Source organism: Bactrocera tryoni, chromosome 4, assembly GCF_016617805.1.
Source record: "Bactrocera tryoni isolate S06 chromosome 4, CSIRO_BtryS06_freeze2, whole genome shotgun sequence".
Lineage (NCBI taxonomy): Eukaryota > Metazoa > Arthropoda > Insecta > Diptera > Tephritidae > Bactrocera > Bactrocera tryoni.
Window position 1 is genome coordinate 78,532,341 of NC_052502.1, and position 24,166 is coordinate 78,556,506.

Consider the following 24,166-nt stretch of genomic DNA (forward strand, 5'->3'; position numbering starts at 1 on the left):
AAAATGTTAACTTAATTTTTTAATTTTAAAAGCTTTGTTTTCATTGAAAAATTAATTGGGCAGCTTTTGTCACTTTTAATTTGTTAGATAGCTGCTGGGCTGTTGGGCTGCTCTCAGTTGTCTGCTGCTGTTAAACGAGTTTCAAATAGTTCGCCAAGCTCTCCCAGTTTTTGCCGAGTCATCAAAGAGGTGTGTGGTCTAGCGTTGTCCTGATGGTAGACGAAGCCCTTTCTGTTGATTAGTTCTAGTGGTTTTTTTTGCGATTGCTTGCTTCAATCTCATCAGTTGTTGACAGTAAAATGTAGAATCAATCGTTCGACCAGGCTGGAGCAGCTCATAGAATGATTCCTTTCCAGTACCACCAAACACTCAGTATAACTCATCCAGGCGTCGATTCTGGCTTTGCGACCATTTGTTGAGCTTCACCACGCTTGGACCATGATCTTTGCACATAATTGTCGTTTTTGATCCACTTTTCGTCTCCCGTTCGATTTCATTTTGTTTCAGCAAAGAATCGCAGATGTTAATTCGGTCCATTAAATTTTTCACAGACAATTGAAGTGGTACCCAAACTTCGAGCTTCTTGTTATAACCAGCCTTTTTTAAATGGTTCAAAACTGTTTGCTGAGAAATATTAAGTTCCTTAGCGAGGTCGTGGCTGCTTATGTGACGGTCCTGGTCAATCTTTTTCATAATTTCATCGACTTTTTCAACGATAGGTTGACCAGAGCGAAGTGCATCTTTCACATCAAAATTTCTAGAACTGAAGCGAGCGAACCATTGTTGTGCTGCACGAACTGATACAACATCGTCTCCGTTAACTTCACAAATTTTGTTGGTGGTTTGCATGGCATTCTTCTCTTTTCTTATACAAAAATTACTTCATTATTTTCTTTTTCTTTTGAGTTTCTTTTTGTAATCAATTAAATTAATTTAAAATTTCTTTCTACGGCAGTATTGAGAATTTTATTTCTGCTCCAGTAAATGTGCGCAACGCAAATAAATCTCGGGCTTTTGGCCATTTGCCACAAATTTATGTATATTGGTATTCCTCAAATACCGATAGATACCGACTTTATATGTACATCTATATGTACTATGTGGTATGCCATAGACATATTTTTGCACATGTCACAACCAGAAAATTTGCGCGTTTGTCACAGGACACTTGCAAAAGAACTAAGCACTAACATTGTAGTGCCACATATTATACCCACACATTATACCCATACCTACACGTGCATGTGCATATTCATTTATACTATATGCCTCTCAACCTGCAAGTAGTGCTGCTTTGCGCCTCCCAAAACTATTGCGCTGCCTTTATTCGCGTGTGGACTTGTATAGAGGTGGTTGTACTTAGCTACCACAAAAATTTCTTTGTGGCAAGTGGCACTTCAAACAATTTCTTGTTGCGCCATTGAACTTGCGCGCGTATGCGGGTTCAAAGAATAAATATGGGCATGAAACGCACATTAATGAATACTTGTATGTATATACAGTTACTAAATTTAGGCGTTTTGTCAGTACCCGACAACTCGATGATGACTCGGCAAAAACTGGGAGTGCTTGGGTGGGAAGTTTTGATACATTCACCATAAAGCCCTGACCTTGCACCTTCGAACTACCATTTGTTTCGGTCAATGCAGAACTCTCTTAATGGAGTGAAGTGGGCTTCAAGAGAAGCCTGTGAAAATGACTTGTCGCAGTTTTATGCCGAGAAACCAGAAAAATTTTACAGTGATGGAATAATGTCTCTAAAGGAATAATGGCAAAAAGTGGTCGACCAAAAGGTACATATTTGGTTCACTAAAGCTCATTATAAATATAAAAAAAAAATAAATGGAAGTTTGATTAGAAATACGAAATATTTTTTCGACTACCCAATATTTCGAAAACTCTTCTCTCTTTCAGTTAGATATTTTATTATTAGTAAAAATATTTCTAAAATATATCTTGAAATTTCTTAAGTGGCTATTTTTGCTTGAGGCATCATAAGCTACCTGCCGTCTAAGTATTTATGCCTCGCATAATAACAGGGGCTACTTGCGCCACATCAGATTCGAAGTCATCGACGTTCTTACTGAATGCCTTTGCATTTGTTGTTGTCCCGCATTGATGCGGTCGCCTGCTGTCGGCTGTTATTTATGCGTATTTGAGTATTCCATTCCATTTCAATGCATTTCATTTCATTTCACTCTACTTCATTGCTCTTGGCCAATCGATATTTTATGCCGCGCGCATCTCCAACACCTCGCTCAGCTCCATAGCGGCACCTGCATACACAGTTTTTGCAAATATGCCGCCCGCTCGTTCCTTCACACTGGCAGCTCGTCATCCTTCGGCCACTTTACAATTTATAATTTATTTGCATGTTTACGACGAGTGTGTGTGTGTATTTGTGTATGTTTATATATATATGTATATATATATGGGTGCGTGTGTGTGAGTGTCTGCAAGTGATATTTTATTGCTTTTATCATTGCTGTGGCTCAGAGTGGCATTGTAGATGTTGTCGTTTTTGCTTTTAAAATTATTTTCACATTAAATACAGTCGACGCGCCTCCTGCAAACGGAAGTTGTAACGTAGAATGCCACCCAAATTCATATATATTTACATACATGTGTGCATTTACATCTATGTGTGTATGTCTGCGTGTAAGCACACACATATAAACATCAGCCCAAATGAAGTGGCGCACGCATACACACTTACTGTGCTGCCCCTTCCTCCTCCTCCTTTCAATCACTTTTGTCGCTTTTTTATTCCATTTGCATTGTCGTTGCTTTTGTCGTTGTTGTTGCTTTCGCTTTGCCTCCATTGTGTTTTCGTTTACTTTCATCCTTTGGCGTAAGTTTTTGTTACTGTTTTTATTATTTATATGCTTTTTAATCGTTGATGGCGCGCGCTGCTCTCCCACCTCCCTCCCACTCTCTCCCTCTTCCACTGCCTTCACTCGCCCTCACCCTCTTGCTTGCCACACCGTCTGTCGCGCGGCCATTTCCGCTTGCAGTTCGCTCATATTTACGGCTTTTTTATGATTATTGCCTGCCGGCGTTGCCAGATTATGCGTGGAGCGTACTGCAACTGCGTGGCAATAAATTTTTTATAATGCAACAATGCGCCGGCGTTGGCAATGGCGGCGGCTGCTGTGCCTGCAATTTTGTGAGTAATTAAAGTTACTGCGTTTATGCGTTATTTTTGTTGTTGTTTTTTAATCGATGCGCGCCGCAGATATTATTATTATTATTATTGTTATTATTACGGTTATTGACGTGCCACGCTTTTGTGCCACAGTTTTATCTCTCGCGCATTTATTGTTTTGCGCTTCTGCTGCTTCGCAATGTGTTTGTTTTTGTCGTTGTTGCTGTTATTATTTAATATTTATATTTTTTCCATGCAACGCCGGAGTTTTAATTACACTCAAACACTTTTGCTGCTTTACTGTTACAACTTGTTGTTGTTGCACTTACTTTTATTGTTGCATTAAAATGGATGAGGAAGTCTGTTTGTTTTTGCACTTTTGCTTTTGTTATTTCACTTTATGGGTAATTCGAGTATTTGCAATAAATTTCACCGTTAGCGCTGAAGTCATTGAAGTCATGTGGATTGGACACGTTTTGAGTGGCGGGCGATTGGCTGAGCGAGTTCGCTTAGTTTCGCGGTGGGGGGCCAAGTGAAGGCAATCGCAGCGATTAACTGCCGAAGTAAAAATATAATTTATGTGTATGTGTATGTGTATGTGTGTAAAATAGTGCTATTAAGAGCTGCTTATCGCACGTTATGGCGATTTATATAACTTTTGAACGCTCATAACGGTTTTATTGCAGTTATTGAGAGAGAATTTTTTGGATTTTTGCTATATCCACAAACTTAAATTCGTATATCAAACCTTTTGCACTTTTTTCTACCGTGACTTGGCCGAGTGGATGGCTTTGTAATCACTTCTGCTCTAATGAGAGTCTAGATCAGCTTAATATGATATGGTGTTATCTTATATCTGCTTACAAAGCGAGAAAACCGTTTATTTTTATTAAACTAGCCCAAACTCGATCGATCGATCCATTTTGGGCGGGCTCTCCTTTGTGAACTTTCTGTTTCACTAAAAGCTTTCAAGCTCTCCCTTTCGAACTTGCTGCTTCCGTACAAGCTTTCATGCGTTCAAGCTCTCGCTTTCGAGTTCTCAACAAAAACAGCGAGCTTTCGTTGTCTGTTTTCCGACTTTGGGTATTATATTGTTGGTTCACTACTCTGATTTTCATAGTCTGTTTTCGAACACTTGAATTCTCAACTGGTTATTAAATTTATACATATTTTGTTTGCATTTTAACTCTTTTATTACATTGCCATTGCTTTCAATCAATATTTCACGCCTGAATTTATCTTTTTTTTTAATTTGCGGCAGCGTTAAAACTCTTTTAATTTCACGCTCTCTTGCTCTCTCCCTTTCTGCGTACTTCAACGCTTTCTTTCTTTCATTAAACTATCAAATTTCTTCATCAATAAATCATCAATCTGTGCGCACTCTTCAATAACACCAATGCCTTGTATATATTTTATGCGTTCGGGGTGAACCTTTTCCAAGTATCATATTCATCCTTCACTCTGATTTTCTGATTTCTGGGTAGCCGCCAACAACAACCTGTCTTTTAACCTTGCAATCCGTCAGCCAGCCTGTTAGCAGACAGCGCGTCACACCAACTGTCGGGTTCGCTTGGCTCTGCGTTGTTCGTTATGCGCTGTGTGTAATTGGATCGGATCATTTTCTTTCTCACTTATCAGGTGTGGTTAATCTGGACTCTGTGACTGGTAAATAAATAATTTTTGGCTTCTTCTGCCTGTCTTTCTCCTTAATGGGACTTTCTTCATTCACGCCTGAGTACCTCCGGCGATCCGTACGTCCATCGTTTCGCTTCATTGGCTAGTGACGACTTCATCCATTTGGCTTGCATATTTATGACGCACTCAATTAGTAGGTTCAGCTTCAGAGAATTATAATTTAGTCTGCAAAAGTTAAATTCTTTCGGTGATTTTTGACTTTGGGTACTCGTTAATTTGTAAATATTTCTTAGCTGAATTGTAAAGCGCCGAAATATATATATATATATATATATATATATGCACATATATGCAATCTACAATGTGGATATTTGAGAATCAAATTCGAATCTACTAAGTATAAAAGAGGAGACAGGTTCTCAAAGTGTATAATAACTCTTGTTCTGAAATTGTATTCTAAGAACGTCATCCATTGGAAGGTAGTCAGTGGAGGAGGGTCCACCAGAAGTTCCAAGGCAGTGGCTTCGCTTTATATGTTGCCAAAGTCGTTTCTTTGTTTTTGTCAAGTAGCGACTTGAGGATCTTGTTGCGGCTCTGTACTTTTGTAACAATCGCGGTTGTGTACGGAGTGCAGGCTGCCTAAAGGAGCAGCCTAAAATTTTCATGTTGTTTACCGTTGATGTTTTGACTTTATCGACGAAAGTGTTGAGGTCCTATCTATACTCCTTTGTTAAGTTTGTAAATACATATATATTGTGGATTTGGCAGGGGAGAGTTTTCTGATCTTTGCAGAGAATAAGCGGCAATAGGCGTACACTTTTGAGCAGATGCCATCAATGGCAATGTCCGATGTCATTATCCTACAATAATCAGGGAATATAAACTCCTTTTGGTGGTTGTAGAAGCTTCAAAGTACAGAGATTATGCAGCAGGAGGGAAAACACCCTGCGGAACCCCCAGTTTAATGCTTCCAAATTTAGATTGTTCTTCTCGCATTAATACCGATTATTGCCGACCGCTCAGCTAGTTCGCGGTCCACCTCTTGAGTCCTGGAGTGCCAGCATAGGTTGTTCGATGTTCACAAGTAACGTTGTATGGTTGACAGTGTCAAAAGCTTTTGTTCAACGCGACTAGAAGTCGTTCTAGTTTTCGGCTATTTAAGCTCTCTGTTTTGGAAATTCTTTCAGGCAGTTTTTTAACCAGCTTTTGTCGAAGGCAACATGCCTCTATATCTCTGTATAAGAGGCACACATAGTCAGTTGAAGATCGGGTATAGTTTCTACACACATAGTCAGTTGAAGATCGGGTATAGTTTCTACACTATAGATGGCGCTGCTACAGCCGTCCCAAACCCAGCCATACACTCATCTCGCATCACGGGTCAAATATTTACGTAATTTGCAAACAATCCTCGGCGTTAACGGTTGCTCATTATGTTTGTGAAAATTATAGCTGCCGCTAGGAAAAAAGTAATACTTACTCACCACAAAGTCGGTATTTATGTAAGAATGTGTGTAATCGCACTTGATTAGCTGCCAACTTGGCTGCGATGGCGCATGCGTTTGGCCTGCGCAATCAGCGGCACTCGGGGCTTGCAACAAGTCAGCCACGCCGAGCAACAGTCAGCGCTGACCACTGATGACCGCATAAGAAATCAATGAACATGCAACATGTATGTGCGCGTGTATGTGTATCCGCACCCAAATGGCGGCGCAAAGTCCAATAAACTCGAGTTGACGGCACGTAGTGGCAAGCAACACCGCAATTCGCAGTCATTGCTACGGTTTTTGTTGTTGTTGCGTCTTTCGCTGCTTCATAGTCGTCTGCGTGCGCCGTGCAATGCATGCAAACAGTCGGTGGCCGCGGAAAGAGTGGCAAAAGTTGGCAACAATGGTGCGTACATGCCACCAGCAGCAGCAAGAACAACGACAATAGCAGTGACAGCAAAATATTGCACCAAAATGGTAATAAACAAAACTGCCACAAATGCTGACATATGGCGACAGCTTTGTGCGCAGTAAAAAATGACAGCAATAACAACAACAGCAACAGTGGCAACAGCAGCAGCGGCGACATGCCACAAACAACGCTCTCACGGGAGCGTCAACAAATTTGATGCCTTCGCGCGCGCACGACTACTATGTTGCAGCCAACAACAGAGACAAACAAACGGGAATTGCTGAAGCCAGTTGATGTTCGTTTTTTTGTTGTTGTTGCTGCAGTTGCAACAGTTGTTTTTCTTTTCGCATGTTTTGCGTAATTTTGCTTTGTGCTGGCGCGCGGCGCTGCGTTTCAACTATCAGGTTGCGTTACTGTTTTTTGTTGTTGTTGTGCTGGCGCAAATATTCACATGCCGCACGGCGCTGTCAATGCAACTGTCACTTTGACAGTTAGTGTGCTGCGCTCGAAATTGAAAATACGCGCCACAACGCGCATCCTGAGACGCCGTCGAGCATTTGCGATATGCGCCTTTACGAGCGTATGTACGTGTAACGGGTACTTATGCGTAAGCAGAAGCGCTCACTTTATTTCAAGGGGGTTCCGTGTGGGGGAATTTCACCGCTTTCACGCGATTGCGCCTCCTTGAATGCCAATTTGTTCTTGCTCACTGCCTCAACTCGCTCCTCTGTGAGTTCCAAATGCCACGTCTATGTTGTCACTGTTTTTGTAGAGTTGTGGATTGCCACTAGACGTTGCGCGCACAAAGCTTTCCGGAGAAACCTAAAGCAGTCTGCATTTTAATTGAAAATCTGTTGCCGCAGCAAACTTTTCAGCGAAACAACTGCAACCAAACCCGGCAGCAACAGTAAAAATAAATAAACATCAATAACAACAACAAAGCGCGCATCACGCCGTCATTTATTGGCAACAGCTTGGCGTCAACGCGTAAGCTATCAAATCACAACGCGCCAACAGTTAGCTGGAAGCGCGAAAAACAACAATGCGACACAAATAATACCAGAACCGTGCTATAAACAGTAGTGCCACATAGCAACAACAACAGCGTGCCAACAATCAGCCTTTGCACATTGTTGCACAAGCTGTTGCCGCAAATGTTGTTACAAATGTTTTACGCTGCCATATTAGCTGCTGAACAAGGGCGTGCGTGTCGGCTAGTCAACAGCGAAAAGAACAACGACAAAAGTGCGCCATAAGTGCCAATAACCGCCAGCACGGCCAAGCGTATGCCACTCAGACGCACCAACACGCACTTCAGGAGTTCAATGTTTCGCGTCGCGCCTGTTGCATGGCTAGCTTGGCAGTGTTAAGGAGTGCTGTATGCGTAAACTGCATAGATATTGCAACAAATCGAGCAAATATTTCACATCAGAAAAATATAACAGACTGTCGACTGTCAGCTTCAATTTTGCTAGTTTGGTTACCCTTGGTTAAGTCAGTCAAAGTCCCTTGGTAAGTCACAATTAAATTAGCGACTTAAATACAAATATTTGGCAATTTTATTAATTTATCAGTGATTTAACCTTGAGAACAACAAAATACTTTTTTTAGGACACATACAAAAAACGAAATAAAGAACATGTTCCATATTCAAGCAAATATTGCTAAGCAACTGAAAACTTTTGGGACACATAAAAAATGAAATAAATAACATATTCAATGCACTGTGTGAGGAACGTTCCATTTTCAAGTGAAAATTTATGGGACAACTTAAAAATACTGAGAACATTAGAATTAATATTTCAATAAAACAGTAAAACATATTTTTCTTACTTTGGGTCATACTAAAAATTTTTTGGGACACCTCAAAAATATTGAATCAATTTGAATTATTACTTTAGAAAACTATAAGCTCAGTAAAAATATATTTTTATTGTTTTTGAACCAACCAAAAATTTTTGGGACATTCGTCAAAAAAGTTTATAGACACGTCAAAAATATTAATAAAATTTTAAATAATACTCCAACAGACTACAAGCTTAGTAAAATATATATTTTTATATTGGAAGAAAGCGACATTTTTGGGACACTCGTCATATAAGTTTAAAGTATTGCAAAGATCGGAAATTTATGTAATATTACTCTTAAGACATTATAGACCCAATAAAAGGACTCATTCATACATACATACATATGTATATTGGGACAAACCAAAATTTTTTGGAACACCTCAAAAAAAGGGAATTTTTTAAATAATACTTCAGAAGACTATAAGCTCAGTAAAAATATATTTTTATTGTTTTGGAATGAAGCGAAAGTTTTTGGGACACTCGTCAAAAAAGTTTATGTGTTGAAAAGACAGAAAATGTATGTTTATTACTCTTAAAATATTATAGAGCCAACAAAACGACTTATTCATGCATTGGGACAAACCAAAAATTTTTGGGACATGTCAAAAATATTAAAAATTTCTTAGATAAGATTACTATAAGCTTTGTACAAATATATACATATACATATATATTTTTTGTGTTTTGGGACATTCCAAAAAAAATTTATGGGACAACTTTGAATTCCCAGAAAAGCCGCATAATCGTCTACGGAAAACAAATTATTATTATTGCGTTATTGTAACATGCCTGTGTGTGTAGAGTTTGTTTTTATTTTTGCGGTTGCAGCTGACTGCAGTACACGGCCTGTTGGTCTGAGCCTCTCTTTGTTATTCTTAAGCTGTGTTTTCGCTTTTTTATTATTACTTTGAGGGTTCCACTTTACGTAAGTATGTGTGGACATGCGTGATTATACGTTGCATTTCATGAGAATGCCTCCAAGCGCAGGCAAGCACAGCACACTGTGGCCATGCAAGTCACAAACCACAAAAGCAACAACAAAGGCAAACATACATTTATGTACAAATATACCACTACTGAAGCGCTTGCAATTACGAATCAACTTGCCACAATACGGGCACCGCATGCCGACACGGTTTAGAAAGAGTTTATATTCGAGTTGCACCAACAACAATGGCGATTAGAAGTTTAAGTTGCTACTGCAACAATAAAAATCAATTGGCCCGCCTCGTTCACCAAACCCTTGTGCAATGTACACGAGTGTGTGTGTGTGCTTCTGCACTCACAACTGTTGCACTGTGTTGCATGTAGCACTGCAGTGGCCAGTTACCCGACTTGAGTTGCTTATGAGGTCCAACGATTGCGGCGCCGACTGACTGGCCGAGCTCACTGGCTACTTGGTTGAGTCGGCGAACGACAGATGATGAACGGACGTAATGAATGATTGACTGCAGGAATGCATGCGGCAATAACCGGTTTCGACGTGTTTTTGTTGTTTTGCGCACTGATTGCTGCACTGGCTATGGAGTTTCTTATTGCTGTTGTTGCTGCCATGCATTGCTTGTTGTTATTTACCTGTGCACTTGGTGTAGCTAACCAACCCCGCCGGCTTGTCATCGCCGCATGCAACAGAGAGGCACTCTTTCCACACACACACATGGGCATGTGTGACTCCACTCTTATTTACGTACGAAATTAGCTGACGTGTTTGCCCAGTTCGCCAATGGCCGGTTGCAGTTGCAAGCGTTACAACTTACAACATGTGCGGTCAGCGGGCGCGGCGTAAGGTGGCAGCCTGGCTAAAGTTCCATGAAGAGCGAAGGCGCTCGCATGACTTTGTAGCGCTTGTCTGCTGTGGCAGGGCGAAGCCTGGGACGGATATTAGTTGTGTTGTTTTGGGTTTTATTTTGTGTTTACATTTTTAGCTCATCTCTTAGCCTTTTGTTTTGTTTTTCTTTGGCTGGCGGGCATAATTTGTTGTTGCTGCTGAACTTTGCGTTTTGTGACTTTTTCGGTTGTATTTGGCTTAGCCTCATTCTTATATTTTGTTTGTGGCAATTTATTTTTGATTTTGCACATGACTATTATTTTCAACCGTACGTTAGGCTGAAGTGCTTACAATACACTGAGAAAAACAGCCGGTGCATTCGACTCAGTTTTGTTTTGTTACCCTTTTTCTGAAACTTAGACGGCTATTTAAGACAAACCCGACTTTTTCGCGTGCTGAGAGACCGATGTGAGCAAAGTGGGTGTCGCGCAGTAGATATTGACAAAGAACACAGTAACCCATAATACCATATACTACAAAAGGGTCTGAACCAAGGTCAAGACAGCTGAGGTTTTTATATATTCATCTGCTTCTGAGGCTCCTCATATTTTGTCGGTTTGTATTGAAAATTAAAGGTTCGTTAAACAGATCTCATCCTCTGCTAATTCGACTCATTAATCAAACTCAAGTGAAGCTCCGCCACTCTGATCTTGGTTCTCAAATATTATTTACAGGGTTTGTCCGAAAAGTAATAGGGCTGAATCGATTTAAAAAAATTTATTGAAAAAGTCGTTAGAATTCTTTAAAAAACTTTCAAAATAGCGTCTTTTCCACGCATTGAAGGCGTCACGGAAAGTATTCCTCGGAATAGCCTTGAAAGCCGAAGTGCATGCTGCTTGGATCTCTATCTCTATATATCTCTGTCTATCTCTGTCATATCAAAGTCCTCGGCCTCGTCCTCGGCCTCGTCCTCGGCCTTTTAAGGCAAGGAATCAAAAAAAGTTGGGGAGACCACATCTGGGCTGTAGGGTGGCTGCGGAAGCGTTTGAATGTCGGTCTTGGTTAGGTAGCTGTTCACAAGAAAGGCGGTAATAGGGGCGTTGTCGTGGTGCAACTTCCAATCGGCTGTCGGACCCGATCGACCCTTCGTTTGAGTCTCTTGAGAACTTCCACGTGAATTTGATAAATTTAACATCTGGGCAATTAAACGAACGGTCTGAGTTCAAAACTTTGGGCCCACGAGTCGCATTGTCGGTGTTTGTCGAGTGCAGGTCTCTTAGCACGGTCTTCATCACAGACCTCTTTCCGGCCCTTCAAAAAGGCCTGGGGCCACCGAAACACACCACTTCTTGCTAAAGAAACATCTGGGTAAGCTCGATTGATCATATCAAACGTCTCTATCGCAGATTTACCGAGTTTCACACAGAATTTAATCGCGTACCTCTGCTCTAAGAACGCTGCTTTTTGGTTGGCACCCCTCACAGACACACGTCGCGCGAAAATGTTTGTCCTGATGCTACAGGTGATCGGAGACTACTGGCCAGCCCTCGTTCATTAGCTACCGAATCCTGTCAGTGCGCGCACCCTCCGAAGTATAGTTGCTTCGGAAGAAAATCAATCTTATTACTTTCCGGACAAACCCTGTATAGTATACATCTATCGTAGTAGAAGCAGAAACTCTTTGTTCCCTATTCCTTACATCAGTAGGATAGTCAAAGCAGGAGTTGCCACCAGCTGAAACTCCAGTGTTATCTGCAAAACCGTGCCCTCTCTCCGACTATCCTCACTCCTCCTTTTTTTTTACCGCTGCGTTTCTTTTATCGGCGTGTACATCTTAAAATTCCAACGTCCGCGCGATCTCTGTTTCCTAGTCTCTCCCAGATCTTTGTGTTCGCTTCACGTGAATTGAATTTGTTACGGTGTAGCCTCCGAGCGGTCGCAGGTAAATTGAGAAGCAACGTTTGAGATAGACTTCGTGGAATTTGCTGACGAACAAGACGACAAAAACAAAAGCAACAAACGCAGCACTGCCGAGCGCTGAGTGTGTTGTTGGCGAGGAAGCGCAGGCGAGCGGTGACGCTGACTGTAGACGCTGCCGGCGGCAAGAAGACGTCACAGCGTGCGTCGCAGGCGACGTCTTCAAAGGCTTGAGTGTGTATGAGCGCCATTGTTGTCGCGCGGATGGACAGCCTAACGAGCGCGCGTCCGCTGGGTTACAACGCTGTATCTGTGTGAATGTATGTACCTGCACCAGGGACCGGCTCAAGTTGGCGAGCTGCTGAATGTGTGCAGTTGTTGTAGCAGCGCGCCGCTGCAATTGTAGTATTTTTCGAAGCGAACGAGTGGCTGAGTGTGTGTGTGTGTACTCACATATATCGGTGCTGCTGATTGTTGAACCGTGTTGCTTTGCACGTGTGTGTGGGTGCGTGTGAGCTGTTTGCTCATTGTATTTCGCTTTATTTGATTCCATTGTACCTGTGTGCTCGAAGCGTCTATTTGTTTGCTTGCTAGTGCTGTGTCGCTTGTTGTTGTTGTCGTCGTATTTGCTTAGAGGCACTTTTGGACTCGCTTCGTTGCCGAGGTTCACGTCGTCGTTCAGCTCGGCTGCCATTGCAGCAGCTATGGCGTTGTCAGTCTTTAAGCGACTTTGCCACAAACGGATGCGACGGCGCAAGCGCGACGGAAATCTTTTACAAAAACAATAAAGTGCATAGCAATTACAAGCGAATCAAAGTGAACAAAAAATAAATACAAATTATAAATAGCTCGCATTCAACAGGCTTCAAGTGCCACAAATGAGCAAACGCGTAAAATTTCAGTTTTTAGCCTAAAATAGCAACGATTTGGATCCAATTCGCAGTCCAGTCAGTCGTCTTTGCGTTGTGACAGTTCGGCTTAACGGCCGCCGATTTGAAAATATCTGCAGATAACGGAAAAGTGACGTTGTCAGCGTCAATTAGAGCCAACGGCGCGGGCGCAAAGGAATGCGCACAGAAAAGTTTAATTAGCAAGTTGCAAGCACACAACTACTGTGCAACTAACGGCAAATGCAACATTTTGCGTCGATTTTGTTCGAAAATAGTCGCACCTTTTTAGCCGAGTGTTGTTTTCAAAAATTCACTTCGATTTCGAGTTGCCGAACCGGTGCCGTGTTGCATGGCCCACCACCAATTAGGGGCGTCAACTGTGGCGACCACATTTTTGCCGCATTTCTGTAATGCCACAGATTTTGAACAACAGTTCGTTTCGCTCAAAAACGTTCAACGCGCTGAAAACCGTTGAAAAACACACAAAGAAAACGCTGAAAATCGTTGAAAATCGCCAATGCAGCGCAACGACAGCAAGCAAAATATGCAATAATAATAAAAAGCAGCGAAAGTGAAACCAAAGTGTTCAAATACGCCGCGCCAGCCAAACGGTGCGCGCCTGTACCACAGTTGCATGTGCCACACTGAGCGCTGACAAGTGTGAAAATTGTGATTTTTCGAGCCAAAGTGTAATTAAAGATTTCAAAAATATAAATTAAATTCAACTGCAATCGTGTGTTGTGCGCATTTGTGTGGCGCACATGCGCAGTGATGCGGAACGGAAAATTAAAATTTCTAAACTAAGAAAATAAACAAAAATAAAGAAAATTGATTAAAAAAAATATTTAAAAAAATATTAAAAAAGAAATTAAAAAAAATAGTTTTAAAAATAATTAAATAAATTTCTGCAATTCTTTCGAATTGCGTATACAAAAAGCGTAATTTTTTAATAAGAAATATAGAAAATTGGATAAACACCTAAATGTTTTGCGAATTTTCAAATGAAAATAAAAACTTTCGGCTGCAGCGAAAATTCATACACAGGCAACAACAACAAGGGGCCTTGCTGTAATTAGTTGGCGAAAATCTTAGAAAAATGCGTATACTCAAGCATTGGTAAGTGAACAGCTCAAAATCCGCTGCAAATTTATAAAAAATTTAACTGCGAAATTGGAGAAATATTATTAATTGAAACAAAAATATAAAAAAATCGAAAATTGACTGAAGAACCCTAAATTTGTGTTAACTCTTAATTTACATATTTCATTCGTTGAGACAAAAATTTTATAATTCTCCTCCAGTTTATATGAAAAAGCACTTAAATATGCTAGTGGTTCTAAAACCTCGTAAATTGTAAAGCAGATGAGCTTGCAATAAAGGATACACACATCCAAATTCCATCAGGATGACAAGGTGTCGGGATTCCTCTTTTAACGTGTGTTTCGGCCTTTCATCTATAGGCCTTGCCTGAGCGCGGCAAGCCTTGGTCAGCAACCAGGACTTGTGGGGTTTCGAAAGCCTACTGACCCAGAGTGGAACATAAAGGTCCATAGAACTCTTAACAAGGTTCATTTCGCCGTCACAATAAGCATCCTAACAGCGCGCTGTCCCATTGGCACTCATGCGGTGAGGCTAAAGATTTTGGAGGACGCAACTTGTCAACGTTATAATGAGGAAGATGTGGTGGAAACATTTAGACACTATTTCATCCACTGTCCGGTTGCCATACGTTTTATGAACCCGAATTTTTGAATTGGCTGGAATTGATATGAGCCGCTTCAATAAATTTATGGCAGATTCTAAACGTGTTGCCGATATGCGACGGTCTCTTTGATCCATAGCTAGAAGTTCAAGCAACATTACAACGGACTCTATAGTCTTTATAGTAATCCAAGTGGTATTATTTTTTGCCTCACGGATAATTAGCCTAACCTTGTGGCTCTCAAAAGTGTATATTGAAAAAAATTATGAAAAATACAACCAGGAGATTGAAAATAAAAATTAGAGTAAAAAGATAATTTAAAAAAACCCGAAAATTTGACTAAAGGACACTAAATTTGTGATAACTGTTTATATGTATACATATTTCGTTCGTTTAGCCAAAAATGTTATAATTCTCCTCCGGTTTATAAAAAAATATGTTAATATGCTAGTGGCTTAACGTCCGCAAATGTTAATAACAGGAACAGCGAAAAACGCTACTGCCTTTCTCAGTTGCCGTCCTTAGCGAGCAAAATGTGTCAAAAGTTGAGCCCGTAGAAATCAGCTATCTTTGTTTGTTTTCATTTGAATAATGTTGCCATTGCTCAATACGCATATATAGTTTTGTACACATCTAACTTTTCAATTACAATTTTTCATAATATAAAATATCAAAACTGAAAAGAAACTATTAAAAATAGTTTACATATTTATAAATAAAAGCATTCGACTCTGATTTTGAGTTAGTTTAAGAAAATTTCAAACATATTGAAGATAAGTTTTATAATTACTACAGTATATCGAGACCGGCAACCCTGAGTCGTGAGAGAGCAATCAGCTGACACGTTTCTGCGGCAAAAATCTAAATGCCGTGGAAATCTACGGCATCCTACGGTAAAGCGGAAGGTAGAAGCGGTGTTGGCTGATCATTTACATTTCGCTCCCATAAGATAGGTCGTATTAGCTGACACGGGCCACGGGTCTATGTTGTTCGCTGATCCAGCTATAATATTGGATAGTCGAAAAAGCCTTTCGCCCAATATAAAATTGCATTGCCTACATTGTTGAGTTACTGAAGTCGGGGTAATGAAGTAATGGTCCTTTTGGGGGGGTTAAACTGTGCCCACAGAGCCTCACAAACTAACAAAGAATTCAACTGATTTGTTTACTTATTGTAACTGCTTCTCTAAATTCCCATCATATGAGCGCTTCGTTGCCTTCACCTCACGTGACTGCACGCTGCTTGTTGCTGAATTCTCTATGCCTGCGCTTAGAATTCTCTCTCACACCTCGCTTATTATTTATTGCGCATTTCTCATGAAAATATTTATGAAGAATAAAACAGAGAAGAAAATAAAAACGAATTTCAGTCGTTGAATTTGAAATTGATAAAGCAAAGCGAATCGTTAAAAATTCAAAGCACGCAACACGCAAGCGTACAGAACCAAAAACATTACAGCAACAACAAAGCGAAGGTAGCAACAATGCTGCTGCGTGCTTATAAGTCCATAAGTAAGCGGCGTGGAAAATTTGTATGAGCACACACACACACACATCGCTGAACCTAAATTAGTTTTGTTTTTGTAAAAGTAGTTATAAATAATAAACAAAATGACGAGCCTGAGATTCACTTACACAACATTTCGGTAGCGTTTAGCGTAATGCGACTGTTGCCCGCCTGCGCGCTGTGTCACTCTTGGGTATATTGCAGCGCTTGCGCCTTCGTCCAGCTCGTGTAGAAGAGCCCGCTGGAATTTTAATTGCGCGCCGTGTGGCGATTGCGACACCAGCGGTCGCGCATACCGCTCAATCGAATGCCAAATGCATGTAAATTAGTTTTGGCGTTAGGCGCTGCTGCTGCCGCTTCCGTGCGCGGTTGCCCGCTTACATACAAATGCGATTGTGGTGAGGTGGCGTAGCGGGCGGTGAGGCGCGACGCGTAAAGATTGCAATGACTGGCATGCCAAGTGTCAGCGTGCGGCGCAGCTATTTTGAAAAGAGGAAATGTCGTGATAAGTGACTGTAACTCATCGGCAATTGCCTAAGTAGGGACGCCACGATTTGCTAGTTAAGTGCAGTGATGCGCTTTGGGTAATTTCATGTTTGAATAATGCATAAAAAATTAATTGAAAAAGCAATAAAGCACTAAGACACATGTACAAACATTATTGAACAAAACCAAGGTACCCCTACCTACCTTGGTTTGTTTGAACTCTGATGTTTTCAAAAAAATAATCAGCGAATATTTTTTACTCATTTCATCTCGATTTACACCGCTTTGCCGTTATTATTTTGTTTTTAAAGTCGGATTAATAAGTATTTCTTGCCATTTTTATTTTTAAACTTTTGTGTAGTCGAAAAAGTTTTCGTGTTTTTAATCGAACTTCAACTTATTTTTTTATATGTGTATATAATGAACTTTAATGAACCAAATACAGGTGTGTACCATTTTGGCCATTTTAACGCTAGAAACCATATTCCATCAGTGTAAAACTTTTGTGGTTTCTCGGCGAAAAACTGCGATAAGTAAATTTTACAGGCTCCTCTTGAAGCCAACTTTACTCCATTAAGGGAGTTCTGCATTGACCGAAATAAATTGTAGTCCGATGGTGCAAGGTCAGGGCTATATGGCGAATGCATCAAAACTTCCCAGCCAAGCTCTCACACTTTTTGCCGAGTCATCAAAGATGTGTATGGTCTAGCGTTGTCTTGATGTAAGACGATCAGTTCTGACCTCTTTTTTCGATTGCTTGCTTCAATCTCATCAGTTGTTGGCAGTAAAATGTAGAACCAATCGTTCGATCAGGCACCATATAGTGGATGATTCCTTTCCAATCCCACCAAACACTCAGCATAACCTTTCGAGGAGTTAATCCTGGCTTTGCGACCATTTGTTGAGCTTAATTACGCTCGGACCATGATCTTTCTCGCACATTATTGTCGTATTCGATCCACTTTTCGTCTCCTGTTACCATTCGCTTCAGAAATGGTTCGATTTTCTTTCCTTTCAGCAAAGAATCGTAGATGTTAATTCAGTCCATTCAATTTTTCACAGACAATTCATTTGGTAACCAAAAATCGAGCTTCTTTTTGCAGCTACCCTTTTTTAAATGGTTTTTTTTGTTGATAAATGTGAAGTTCCTTAGCGATGTCATGGTTGCTTATGGTGATGGTTTTGGTCAATCTTTTCCCTAATTTCATCGATGTTTTCAACGGTAGGTCGACCAGAGCGAGGTGCATCTTTCACATCGAAATTTCCAGATCGGAAACAAGCAAACCATTGTTGTGCTACACGAACTGATACAGCATCGTCTCCGTATACTTCACAAATTTCATTGATGGCTTGCGTGGCATTTTTCCCTTTTTTATAAAAAATTTCAAAATATAGCGAACTTCTTCATTATTTTCACTCAATTGTGAACAGCTGTAACTTTTTTTCAACTTCCCCGAATTTGTTTGGTTAAATGAAGCTTTAAATCTCACCCTTCCAACACTATATGGTATGACACAATGTGATTGTGGTATACGACTGGAACGTCATCTATTGACAAAATACGAAAAGACTTTTTCGACTGCCAATATTTTGGTTTGCTTGAAAAGTTTGTATGTTTTGAAAAATATGTTTTATTAAAAAACTAAAAAAAATTGATAAAAACTGTTTTTGTTTTTGTTATTTTTCGGATTCGAAAAAATTTTCTTGCATTTCTTTTTTTACCATTGCAAAGTTTTTTTTTACCCTTAGAACCAATTGGTGTCAAAACTTTCTTTATCCAAATCTCTACTTCAAAAATTCTTAGTGTGGGTGTGTTAATATCGAAAACAAACACTGGCGATATCTTTCTTTCACACACCTCAGTTTGCAAGTCGCCCCTTTTACCACTTTCTGTCATGTCTTCGCAGAATTCTGTGATTTGTGTGTAAATATTGGATGAGCTTTCGTACAAATAGCGCTTTATCCAATGGTACCTTTCATAAACAATCATTTCTTATGCTGTCAATGTTGTTGTGGAAAATCAACTACAACAAATAATGCCTTCTTTTGTCTGTCAAGCAATCAATAAAGCTGAGACTTTCAGCGGCAGCTAGCGGCGCTTGCAGTTACAAAGAGAAAGCGACAGGGAGGGGGTGAAGGCGCAAGAGGAAGTGAAAACTGTTTATTAACAAACACACACGCGAAAGTACCGAGCAACTGTAAGTAGTAAATTCAATTTAATCTGTTCGAAAAAAGTTAGCTGCGCCAAGTTTCTTGGATTCCCCACATTTCACTGTCAACGCGAGCGAGTTGCAGTGCAAGAAACGCAAAGCTTTTTATAACTTGCAGCATGCAACTTTCTCAGGTGATTTGAAACGACTGAAAGTTCTTAAGCGCCCGGCGGAGGGGGCGGGACGGCTGCGGGCACAATGAAACTGAGCGCCGCGCACAGCTGCCACATTGAAAAACTTGCGATTTTTGCACTTTTTTCCACTGCCTTTAAATGTGCAAATATGTTGACTGTGGCATGCAACGTGGCGTGCTGCAGCGCATAAACAACTTTTCCAATGCATTTACGGCAGCGCGTGTGTGTGTGAAGTGACGCGCTGCAGCTGCAGCTGGGTCGGGCCAAGTTGTTGGCTGCTTTGTGGCGGCGGCTAAGCTGCCGTTTTAAGCGCACACACACAGGCACACGTGATCGTGGCACTCGAAATGACATAAATGCACGCGCATATCTCAGCCACACACACACACCTACACTTACCCATATGTGAGTGTTAAAATATAGCTTTGCTCCAAAAGCAGCTTCCAACAAGCTACTCACCTTGCATTCGAGTGTGTGTCTGTTTGCATGTGAGTGCCCACTTACGTGCCACATTTATCAGTTACTTTAAAAATGTTCGCCTGCATTTGCGGCGTGTTTCTCGTTCCTTCGTTTTAACGTTTTGTTGCCTTTTTGTTTTTGTTGTTTTTGTTGACTCAGTCGCTGCCATTGTTGCTGTGTCGGTTGCCCTTTGCTCATGCCTCAGCGATGAATCATGCAACGTCGCGCTGCGCCACGAAGCTCAGCTTGTTATGGGATTTTGTTGTTGTTGTTTTTAGCGTGTGCAGTTCGCCTTCGAGGTATGTCGACGTGCATTACTACTTTTAAGCTCAAACAAATGGGCATATCATGCACTGGCTGGGTGGGTGAGGTGAACCGAGATAAAGAAGGGAAGTCAAATTTAATATTATTTGTTCATTTTACTGTTATTGGAAGCATTATTAAATGTGTTTGCTTACTAAAATGTAGAAAATATCTCGCTTAGCAGCTTAGTGGGACCACAAGTCTTGGTTCCAAGTTTAATGAAAAAAAAATTGTTGGCTGTATTGCAACCAAGCTATAACACGTCTTCGTTGCTACAGTGCCACAAATCCAGATTTTATTCTTTGTACCATGGGGCGCTCTCTATGTAGGACAGTTAACCTCATTTTATGAACTTAAATTGGAATACCGGATTTAGGTTGGCTAAGGTTAGGAAAATAGACTGATTGATTGTGAAGCCACGAATAATCCCACTTTCACTGGAAACGCTTGCCCGTTGTGTTGTCCAGAACTCTTAGTTTGTAAAAGTATGGCAGTCGAGATGTTTAAATCTTAATTTGGCGAAAGGCGGACCTCACCTTCTTATTGTGACCTTGACAAGTTGCGTTCTCCTAATTTTTAGCCTCATTGCGTGAGTGTCAATGGGTTGGTGTCCAGTTGGGAGGCCTATCATAACAGCGAAGTGAGCCTTGTTAATAGCTAACAAGTTCAATGAACTTTTTGGGTTCCACACATGTGCAAGAAGACCTTCCCAATCCCAGGGATTAGCATGAACCTTAGAAAAAGATGAAAAACTAGAGGTTTTGATACCATAAACAGCATATTTATGCCACTTAGCTATGTTTTTGCTAATTTCACACATTTCGCTTACAATTCTCAACCCGTTAATGAAATTGCCACCTTACTTAATGTGTGCTTTAGCGGTATTCTTTCATTTTTATCGGATAAATGTAACGTTTTACAAAATATTCTTCCTCATTAAATGAATCGAAATATTTTTAGTCCAGAAATACAAGTTTCTTATATTTGTGGGCAGCGCAGCTGCAAAAGTCAAAAATTGCAAATAGGGATCGCAAAAACAAATCCAGTAAGCCGATTCAAGGCACATGCACTCAAAATTAAATTCCGAAATCGCAAACACACACCCACATGTGTGGATCCACTCACATTTATATGCAGATTTCTGCTTGCGAACAAGCGCAACAACACAAAATCACTACGAAATGCGTGTATTCAGCCGCACACACGCTCAAGACTCGAGTGCTTAAGCAGCTGAGTGTTTTTTTCGCTCTCATGCCGGCAAAGTGAATAATAATGAAATGATATTTCGAGAAATGGGCGTTGAACAAGTTCAGATTTGAGCTGACTTGTGTACAAAAGGCTTAACGTGGCTTACGTTGTTGTTTTTGCCTTTTCCTAGTTGTGTTGCAGCACTGCTTGCAGCGACTGCCCTCTTCTGCTCTTACTCCACCGCTTCTTCTGCTGCTTGAGCGCTATTTTTTGAATTATTATGAATGCATAAGAATCGTGTGTGTGTGTGGGGGGTGTATGTGTGAGGAGCAGCGCTCAAGTGTGGGTGTTGGGCTGTATATTTGTATTTGCTGCATGCATAAGTGCGTGTGTGAACGCGAGGCCATGTGTGCCCTTGTGGCATGCCGAAGAGTGCTGTGTCGCGCACACACACTTACATAGTGTTGGAAGGCTGCTTGAGTGTTTAAGTTGTTGTTTTTGCTGTTGGTTTCAGCTCGTTTGTCATCCTCTCGGCTGTCGCCTGCAGTTGTTTTTTGCAAGCCGTTTATTTTTAGTGCCGAAAGTGTTGCCACCAAATGGGGCCAGGCGAGTCACACACGGCCACACACACCGGCACTCATACATGTGAAAAAAGTAAGTGCGCACCATTGCCATTGCCATTGAGCGAGCGCAACGTTCTACTTCGGAAATTTTTACTTTATTTCCTTGGTTTTGTTTCCTCTTTCTCTTTCGGTTTTTGCTTTAAACCTACTTTTAGCATTTGTCCCCATAGCGCAAATAAATAAACAAAAATAATCCGTATTTTCTTACGCACGCTTAACATACTACGATGCGCTTAGCATGTGTGTGTGTTGGCCGAGCCTTTGGCCCTATCCTTCGGCGTCTTGCTACGTCGCTTGTGCGCGCCCACAGCTTTAGTTTGTTGTTTTGTGCCGTCGCAGCCAATTTACATATTATCTTATTTACATACAGATATGCGCGTATTTGGGCACCGTCTTCTTGCCGACTTAGCTTAGCCTCTCTTTTTCCACTGCTCACCATACAAATCGTTCTCCTGTGTATTGCTGCGCCTTCGCTTGCTTTGTTTATTTCCATTTCAACATTCTTAACTGGTTCTGCTCGGCGCTGTGTTACACACAGCCTACTATCTGAATTTTTATTGCTGCCCTGGCTCTGCTTGCCGTCAGCGCCCGCCTTCACCAGGTCGCTTGCGCTCGTATATCTGCCATTCATTCATTGTTTGAACTTCGGATTTGTGTTGCCAGCATTCGTTACCACTCCGTCTCCATCTTTCGCACCAGTCGCCACCTCACATCTTCCCCTGCCGCTGCGTCCGCTGTTGCTGTCGCTGCAGCCCTACGCTAACGCTCTGTACGTGTCTATGTCGGCTCGTCCGCCTTCATCTTGACATCTTTACGAGCATCACAAGCCCATTCCCTGTACTTCGTGTGCTTTAGCCGCATGCCTCTGCCACTTGGTGTTCACCATAACCTGCCCTTCGCCACCACATACACACCAGTTTAGGTGCTACTATTTCTTTGTCTCATTTGTCGTTTTTTCTTTGTGCGCCACTTTATTCGTTATTTTCCTGGCTCGCATAGTACTCACACTACAATTTCCATGTGTTTTATGCCCCGTGTGTTTTGTTCCCAGCCAGTTTATTGTTCGGTATCACAATTTTCAGTGGAATTTGTTCATTTTGTTATCCACATTTTCGTTTTTAGGAATACTCTGCTTTGTGCCCTGTATTAGTAGTTTATTGTATGCTCGTCTTATATCTAATTTTGTAAAGAGCTTATTTGAATTCATCTCCGCCATTATACTTCATGATATTGTCTTGAATTTCATCCGTTGGTTCAGTTTCCATCACATTTATCTCCAATAAATGCCAATCAAAGAGTTTTGAATATCATATCCAAGACTTCCCATGTAGTCATCGCTCAGTGATTTCGTTTTAGGGAGCTTAGGATGCGGCCGTTGCTGTAATAGTTGTTCTTATTGTTTCTTTATACAATACTTTTCTATGCTTTTAGGCTTGAGACCTTCTGAACGATATAAGAGTATTAAAGCAATACTTTCGAGTTGATGTGCTTTTGGTTTTGGTCGGATTTCCGAATTTCAGACCTATCTGAAAGCTCTCAGTGGCAGAAAATATTCCCCAAATAATTTTTGTATAGCTTGGATTAGCGTTTTATGGATGCCGGCTCCGACTTGTCGGAATCTCAATGAAGTTGGATGCACTAAGCTTCTAGGTCCGATTGGTTCAAGTTTGATGTACAAAAATATGAGCTTTTTATAAGCACTGATTAGCGTTTTATTGATTCCGAAGTCTCAAGCTTGTGGTTGTGGTTCCGACTCATCGTGACCTCGATAAAGCTGGACGCATTAAGATCGCTTCTAGATCTGATTGGTTCTAGGTTGCTTAAGGGAAGTATGAAGCCAGATTTGTCGCATTTTGACTACAAATTTTGTTGACAAGCTTTCTTCATCAGCGGATTCTCTTTCAGTGTCGTTGAGATATCACTTCGTCTTGATAAAAGTGTCCGGCCAACCACAACGCTGCCTTTGATAGCAAAGACTTTTGTTCCAGCGTTAATGATAAAGTGCAATTCGTTCCACTTTCTCAAGTTTTCCGACTTCTTACCGCTTTCACTGCATTTCTAGCTCATTTAATTATTTTGCCATAATTAAAATGAATTTCCACATTCAATGAAAACGAGGAAACCAATTAAATATGATTGATTTCAGATTTTCACTTTTCACAACTACAAAAAAAACGTACACACATTTGTCCGAAGTAACCGAGCTCAGCGTGAAAATCGTGCGCTTGTGAACTTTAGTAAGCTTAGTGTTGTGTAGAAAATGCCAAGCAAATGACATTAAAGTATCAAACATATGTATGTTTGTAGAATATTCAACCGAAAAAATCAACAAAATAATCACATTAAGTGTGCAGCAGCAACAACAATAAATGCATTTTTAATCATTATGGCTGTTTTTATGAGCGCTCTGCTTCTGCACCCGAGTAAGTGTGCAGTGTGCTACCGTGCACC

The 24,166-nt window shown here is 40.9% G+C and overlaps 1 protein-coding gene across 5 annotated transcripts in view; it reads left to right on the forward strand.

Annotated features, from left to right (window-relative positions):
• Positions 1 to 24,166, forward strand: part of LOC120774343 (MAGUK p55 subfamily member 5-A) — a 149,706-nt gene that overhangs the window by 77,723 nt on the left and 47,817 nt on the right. Inside the window, exon 1 of one of the 5 annotated variants that reach the window (XM_040103907.1) lies at positions 14,060 to 14,220. The exons of the other annotated variants lie outside the window; for them this stretch is intronic. Coding sequence (XP_039959841.1) covers positions 14,201 to 14,220 — 20 coding nt within the window. The 5' untranslated portion in view covers positions 14,060 to 14,200. Of the gene's footprint in view, positions 1 to 14,059; positions 14,221 to 24,166 lie in introns of those variants that run through there. 5 annotated transcript variants of the gene reach the window in all.